The sequence below is a fragment of the Oncorhynchus mykiss genome, chromosome 2 (assembly GCF_057628025.1).
Source record: "Oncorhynchus mykiss isolate SJ-2025 chromosome 2, ASM5762802v1, whole genome shotgun sequence".
NCBI classification, from domain to species: domain Eukaryota; kingdom Metazoa; phylum Chordata; class Actinopteri; order Salmoniformes; family Salmonidae; genus Oncorhynchus; species Oncorhynchus mykiss.
This window is the reverse complement of record NC_143023.1, coordinates 81,592,479-81,600,700: the sequence shown is the minus strand read 5'-3', so window position 1 is coordinate 81,600,700 and position 8,222 is coordinate 81,592,479. Positions and strand designations below refer to the sequence as shown.

The window sequence follows — 8,222 nt, the reverse complement described above, 5'->3', positions numbered from 1 at the left end:
TCTCCAGTGCTAGCCTCCCTACACTGGCTTCCTGTTAAGGCAAGGGCTGATTTCAAGGTTTTACTGCTAACCTACAAAGCAAACAGCTGGAGGCAGGGCTTTCTCCTATAGAGCTACATTTTTATGGAATGGTCTGCCTACCCATGTGAGAGACGCAGACTCGTTCTCAACCTTTAAGTCCTTACCGAAGAGGACTCTCTTCAGTGGGTCATATAATTGAGTGTAGTCTGGCCCAGGAGTGTGAAGGTGAATGGAAAGGCTCTGGAGCAACGAACCGCCCTTGCTGTCTCTGCCTGGCTGGTTCCCCTCTCTCCACTGGGATTCTCTGCCTCTAACCCTATTACAGGGGCTGAGTCACTGGCTTACTGGTGCTCTTCCATGCCGTCCCTAGGAGGGGTGCATTTCTTGAGTGGGTTGAGTTGCTGACGTGGTCTTCCTGTCTGGGTTGGCGCCCCCCTTGGGCTGTACCGTGGCGAAGATCTTTGTGGGCTACACTCGGCCTTCTCTCAGGATGGTAAGTTGGTGGTTGAAGATATCCCTCTAGTGGTGTGGGGGCTGTGCTTTGGCAAAGTGGGTGGGGTTGTATCCTGCCTGTTTGGCCCTGTCCGGGGGTATCATCGAATGGGGCCACAGTGTCTCCTGACCCCTCCTGTCTCAGCCTCCAGTATTTATGCTGCAGTAGTTTATGTGTCGGGGGGCTAGGGTCAGTCTGTTATATCTGGAGTATTTCTCCTGTCTTATCCGGTGTCCTGTGTGAATTTAAGTATGCTCTCTTTAATTCTCTCTTTCTTTCACTCTCTCGGAGGACCTGAGCCCTAGGACAATGCCTCAGGACTACCTGGCATGATGACTCCTTGCTGTCCCCAGTCCACATGGCCGTGCTGCTTCTCCAGTTTCAACTGTTCTGCCTGCGGCTATGGAACCTGTTCACCGGATGTGCTACCTGTCCCAGACCTGCTGTTTTCAACTCTCTAGAGACAGGAGGAGCGGTAGAGATACTCTCAATGACCGGCTATGAAAAGCCAACTGACATTTACTCCTGAGGTGCTGACTTGTTGCACCCTCGGCAACTACTGTGATTATTATTATTTGATCATGCTGGTAATTTATGAACATTTGAACATCTTGGCCATGTTCTGTTATAATCTCCACCCGGCACAACAAGACGAGGACTGGCCACCCCTCATAGCCTGGTTCCTCTCTAGGTTTCTTCCTAGGCTATGGCCTTTCTAGGGAGTTTTTCCTAGCCACCGTGCTTCTACACCTGCATTGCTTGCTGTTTGGGGTTTTACGCTGGGTTTCTGTACAGCACTTTGATATATCAGCTGATGTAAGAAGGGCTATATAAATACATTTGATTTGATTTGATTTGATTTAAAGAGAGGGGTGGAGCTGGCTTCAGAGGGTGTGAACAATGCTGAATGGGTGTAGACAAAGGTGAGCTCTTCAGTAGGTACCAAATCATTCAAAGGCCCTTTTCTCAAAAGTGAGTTTACAAGTGTATCATCTTTCAAGTAGAAATACTTTCCTATTGTTCCTCAAATAGCTTTGTAATATATACCATTTTGTGACTCGGAATCTCTACTTTATTCCAATGTAATAAAACATAAAAAATAACATTTTGCTACATAAGACAGAATCCAGTCAGTAAACCTAAATGGCGCCCAATCAACAACAAAAAATACGCTAACTTCTCCAGCTAAAATCCATTAAATTTAAAATGTTATTAAATACAAAAATGTGAAACTGCTCCATAATTTTTTGGTTGCTAAAATTGTAATAGTTCACCTAATTTCAGTTTATGTGACAAAACAATCAAGTATTGTGAAGATAATCATTGTACCATCTAAACTGCTGTGAAATATATTTTCCATAACCAAAGCCATTGTATTTTCAGCTGTTTGTATATGGTGTTCAAAACCCAAAAGTAAAAGACAAAAACAAAACTTAAGGGAAGCATAGAAATAGTGCCCCTAGATCAGATCTATCACTTCTTAGACTTGCTTTTAACGAGAATGACAGATCTATAACACTTATTTCTATGTGAATTTGGTCACGTCATTCAAAAAGTTAAATATTGCAGCTTTAAGGAGGTTTCTCATTTAATTCAATTAAAATTCATATTAAAAAATTACAAAGTCAAAAAATATTTGCCATGGATTGGAGGGAAGAAGTCCCTGAACCAATAACAGTTGGGTGTATTTATGCAAGTCAAATGGAATGGAAGCTATTTAAGTTAAGGAAGTATTTTTTTAATGTAAAGTCAATTCAAATTAATAGAAAATAGACTAAGTCAAAGATACAAAAGGAATTGCAGTGGATTGTAGGCGAGGTCCATGAACAGTTGGTTGTATTCATGCAAGTCATATGGGGTGGAAGCTATGAATTTCCCTCAAAGAATTTCAGTTGACTGAATTGACATTGAAATGACACATAATGCAGTCATTTCAAGCATTGCATAGCCCATGTGAAGTTTCATGTAGTCTACTCACATTAATTTCAAAACATCACCATTTTTGTTGTGGTGTGACACCTGTTACAATGCAGGCCAAAGGTGCAAGGCAGGCTAATGGTGGATCATTAACTGATAGACAAACAATGACAAGTAGTCTGTGTACCCTTTTGCATAATAGGGCATAGTACAAAGGTTTAGTTAAGTAAGTGAGTGACAGTTAATCAGCCAGATGGTGTCAAAGCCATATACAGTAGGGCAAAAAAGTATTCAGTCAGCCACCAATTGTGCAAGTTCTCCCGCTTAAAAAGATGAGAGAGGCCTGTAATTCATCATAGGTACACTTCAACTATGACAGACAAAATGAGAAAAAAAAAATCCAGAAAATCACATTGTAGGATTTTTAAATGAATTTATTTGCAAATTATGGTGGAAAATAAGTATTTGGTCACCTACAAACAAGCAAAATTTCTGGCTCTCACAGACCTGTAACTTCTTCTTTAAGAGGCTTCTCTGTCCTCGACTCGTTACCTGTATTAATGGCACCTGTTTGAACTTGTTATCAGTATAAAAGACACCTGTCCACAACCTCAAACAGTCACACTCCAAACTCCACTATGGCCAAGACCAAAGAGCTGTCAAAGGACACCAGAAACAAAATTGTAGACCTGCACCAGGCTGGGAAGACTGAATCTGCAATAAGTAAGCAGCTTGGTTTGAAGAAATCAACTGTGGGAGCAATTATTAGGAAATGGAAGACATACAAGACCACTGATAATCTCCCTCGATCTGGGGCTCCACACAAGATCTCACCCTGTGGGGTCAAAATGATCACAAGAACGGTGAGCAAAAATCCCACAACCACACGGGGGGGGACCTAGTGAATGACCTGCAGAGAGCTGGGACCAAAGGAACAAAGCCTACCATCAGTAACACACTACGCTGCCAGGGACTCAAATCCTGCAGTGCCAGACCTGCCCCCTGCTTAAGCCAGTACATGTCCAGGCCCATCTGAAATTTGCTAGAGAGCATTTGGATGATCCAGAAGAAGATTGGGAGAATGTCATATGGTCAGATGAAACCAAAATAGAACTTTTTGGTAAAAACTCAACTCGTCGTGTTTGGAGGACAAAGAATGCTGAGTTGCATCCAAAGAACACCATACCTACTGTGAAGCATGGGGGTGGAAACATCATGCTTTGGGGTTGTTTTTCTACAAAGGGACCAGGACGACTGATCCGTGTAAAGGAAAGAATGAATGGGGCCATGTATCGTGAGATTCTGAGTGAAAACCTCCTTCCATCAGCAAGGGCGTTGAAGATGAAACGTGGCTGGGTCTTTCAGCATGACAATGATCCCAAACACACCGCCCGGGCAACGAAGGAGTGGCTTCGTAAGAAGCATTTCAAGGTCCTGGAGTGGCCTAGCCAGTCTCCAGATCTCAACCCCATAGAAAATCTTTGGAGGGAGTTGAAAGTCCGTGTTGCCCAGCAACAGCCCCAAAACATCACTGCTCTAGAGGAGATCTGCATGGAGGAATGGGCCAAAATACCAGCAACAGTGTGTGAAAACCTTGTGAAGACTTACAGAAAACGTTTGACCTCTGTCATTGCCAACAAAGGGTATATAACAAAATATTGAGATAAACTTTTGTTATTGACCAAATACTTATTTTCCACCATAATTTGCAAATAAATTCATAAAAAATCCTACAATGTGATTTTCTGTATTTTTTTTCTCATTTTGTCTGTCTTAGTTGAAGTGTACCTATGATGAAAATTACAGGCCTCTCATCTTTTTAAGTGGGAGAACTTACTTGCACAATTGGTGGCTGACTAAATACTTTTTTGCCCCACTGTATACTGTAGCCTAGAGCTGTGGTGTATACAGTATAGCCTAGTGACGACACTGGTAAGGTGAAACAAATGCAGCAAAAATAGCGTACAACTTTAGGTTGTATGTATGTTGGCCTATGCCATAATAATAACAATAATGGCAAAGGCTAAACATTTTTATTTGTAAATGCTACATTCACATCTCTAAAACGTGAAGGAGCAAAGAAATGTCCATTGCAGAATAATGTACAGTGGTAGGCTAAAAACATGAACCTAAAATATATGGTGTGGCCACCAGCTGCATTAAGTACTGCAGTGCATCTCCTCCTCATGGATTGCACCAGATTTGCCAGGTCTTGCTGTGAGATGTAACCCCACTCTTCCACCAAGGCACCTGCAAGTTCCTGGACATTTCTGGGGGGAATGTCCCTAGCCCTCACCTTCCGATCCAACAGGTCCCAAACGTGCTCAATGGGATTGAGATTCGGGCTCTTCGCTGGCCATAGCAGAACACTGACATTCCTGTCTTTCAGGAAATCACGCACAGAACGAGCAGTATGGCTGGTGGCATTGTCATGCTGGAGGGTCATGTCAGGATGAGCCTGCAGGAAGGGTACAACATGAGGGAGGAGGATGTCTTCCCTGTAGAGCACAGCGTTGAGATTGCCTGCAATGACAACAAGCTCAGTCCGATGATGCTGTGACACACCGCCCCAGACCATGACGGACTCTCCACCTCCCATTCGATCCCGCTCCAGAATACAGGCCTCGGTGTAACGCTCATTCCTTCGACGATAAACACGAATCTGACAATCACCCTGGTGAGACAAAACCACGACTCTTCAGTCAAGAGCACTTTCTGCCAGTCCTGTCTGGTCCATTGATGGTGGGTTTGTGCCCATAGGCAACGTTGTTGCTGGTGATGTCTGGTGAGGACCTGTGTGCCCACAGGCTACAAGCCCTCAGTCCAGCCTCTCTCAGCCTATTGCGGACAGTCTGAGCACTGATGGAGGGATTGTGTGTTCCTGTCTCCCTGTAGCGCTGTTTTAGGCGTCTCACAGTACTGACGTTGCAATTTATTGCCCTGGCCAGATCTGCAGTCCTCATGCCTCCTTGCAGCATTCCTAAGGCATGTTCACGAAGATGAGCAGGGACCCTGGGCATCTTTCTTTTGGTGTTTTTCAGAGTCAGTAGGAAGGCCTCTTTAGTGTCCTAAGTTTTCATAACTGTGACCTTAATTGCCTACCGTCTGTAAGCTGTTAGTGTCTTAACGACCTTTCCACAGGTGCATGTTCATTAATTGTTTATGGTTCATTGAACATGGGAAACAGTGTTGAAACCCTTTACAATGAAGATATGTGAAGTTATTTGGATTTTTATGAATTATCTTTGAAAGATGTTTCTTTTTTTTCTGGGTGTACATGCAATTAACATGACCTCAAAGTCATGGCTTTGGTCATTTAAGGACAACAGCTCACACCAACAATAAATTTCCCCACCTTCCCTATTAGGGACAAAGGTAAAGGGCACACCTGTAAGGGTAACTCTATAAAGCCTAAGCAAATACTTTCAGTACTACTCTTTCCCGCATTCTGTTGAGGTCTGGGGTTGCATAACAATAGGCGTGTCGCTGAGCACTCAAATCATTGAATGTTGCGGCCATGAAGGAACCTTCAGGCTTACTGAGACTTTCCCTGTCAATTGGCCTACTATTTCTGTATACTTTGGCCGAATCCAATGGTAAGTAAGCTGATAACAGTCGTCGAAACATTGCATAGGCCAACAACTGTGGTCAGGAAATATAGAAGATACAGGATGTTGCCTAACTACCGTAGGCTGTGTAGCAGATTGATAGTTAAGTTTACACATTATAGGCTAGGGCTGGCACAATTACCGTATAACCGTGTAACCGATGGTTATGGATGAAGACGCCATGAAAATAAAATAACCGTCATAACCTTAAAAATATACTTTGGGGGGGGGGGGTCGAATGAACAGCTGACTGAATGACCACTATGCAGCAGCAGCACACATAAAAATAGCATGAATAGAACGGGCTTGGAACCTCTAACCATGGCAATTTGACTGGTAAACTCATTTATACACTCGCAATGACTGCAATAATTTCCATGGTAATGTAGAATGTTAATTCAAATTGTGTTAACTGATGTGACTCCTGCATTATATGCATTAGTGTCTAATCTGAATGCTGATTGGTTAAAAGTGCATTCCCGCCGGTGTCTATTCCAAAAGTTAGTTTAATAACACATTTATAATGGGATAGAAATAAGCACAAGGTTTTTGGAGACTTGATTTAGGTAATTCCTGAAATAACACTCCTATCGTTTTTATATAGATGGTATTCAAGATAACATTTCTGACGTAATAAATGTGATCATTAATATGGGTAAATATCATATACATGCAACTGGAAAGGCATTTTCGAATCATTATTAATTAACAAAACATCTGAGAAGTAATTGCTGTCAGTCAATGTCTCACTACTTTTTATTTTCATGTGACCATTCTCTGCTCCAATGGAAATTCGGTATCCCTTGAAATGTAACCCCCTTATCGTTATTTACAGTGCCTTGCGAAAGTATTCGGCCCCCTTGAACTTTGCGACCTTTTGCCACATTTCAGGCTTCAAACATAAAGATATAAAACTGTATTTTTTTGTGAAGAATCAACAACAAGTGGGACACAATCATGAAGTGGAACGACATTTATTGGATATTTTAAACTTTTTTAACAAATCCAAAACTGAAAAATTGGGCGTGCAAAATTATTCAGCCCCTTTACTTTCAGTGCAGCAAACTCTCTCCAGAAGTTCAGTGAGGATATCTGAATGATCCAATGTTGACCTAAATGACTAATGATGATAAATACAATCCACCTGTGCGTAATCAAGTCTCCGTATAAATGCACCTGCACTGTGATAGTCTCAGAGGTCCGTTAAAAGCACAGAGAGCATCATGAAGAACAAGGAACACACCAGGCAGGTCCGAGATACTGTTGTGAAGAAGTTTAAAGCCGGATTTGGATACAAAAAGATTTCCCAAGCTTTAAACATCCCAAGGAGCACTGTGCAAGCGATAATATTGAAATGGAAGGAGTATCAGACCACTGCAAATCTACCAAGACCTGGCCGTCCCTCTAAACTTTCAGCTCATACAAGGAGAAGACTGATCAGAGATGCAGCCAAGAGGCCCATGATCACTCTGGATGAACTGCAGAGATCTACAGCTGAGGTGGGAGACTCTGTCCATAGGACAACAATCAGTCGTATATTGCACAAATCTGGCCTTTATGGAAGAGCGGCAAGAAGAAAGCCATTTCTTAAAGATATCCATAAAAAGTGTCGGTTAAAGTTTGCCACAAGCCACCTGGGAGACACACCAAACATGTGGAAGAAGGTGCTCTGGTCAGATGAAACCAAAATTGAACTTTTTGTCAACAATGCAAAACGTTATGTTTGGCGTAAAAGCAACACAGCTGAACACACCATCCCCACTGTCAAACATGGTGGTGGCAGCATCATGGTTTGGGCCTGCTTTTCTTCAGCAGGGACAGGGAAGATGGTTAAAATTGATGGGAAGATGGATGGAGCCAAATACAGGACCATTCTGGAAGAAAACCTGATGGAGTCTGCAAAAGACCTGAGACTGGGACGGAGATTTGTCTTCCAACAAGACAATGATCCAAAACATAAAGCAAAATCTACAATGGAATGGTTCAAAAATAAACATATCCAGGTGTTAGAATGGCCAAGTCAAAGTCCAGACCTGAATCCAATCGAGAATCTGTGGAAAGAACTGAAAACTGCTGTTCACAAATGCTCTCCATCCAACCTCACTGAGCTCGAGCTGTTTTGCAAGGAGGAATGGGAAAAAATGTCAGTCTCTTGATGTGCAAAACTGATAGAGACATACCCC

General features: G+C 42.6%; 1 protein-coding gene across 1 annotated transcript in view; it reads left to right on the top strand.

Annotated features, from left to right (window-relative positions):
• The first annotated feature begins 5,784 nt into the window (after positions 1–5,784).
• ces2b (carboxylesterase 2b) overlaps positions 5,785–8,222 on the top strand; it is a 46,493-nt gene continuing 44,055 nt past the window's right edge. The window contains exon 1 of the mRNA XM_036956492.2: positions 5,785–6,027. Coding sequence (XP_036812387.2) covers positions 5,949–6,027 — 79 coding nt within the window. The 5' untranslated portion in view covers positions 5,785–5,948. The remainder of the gene's footprint in view (positions 6,028–8,222) is intronic.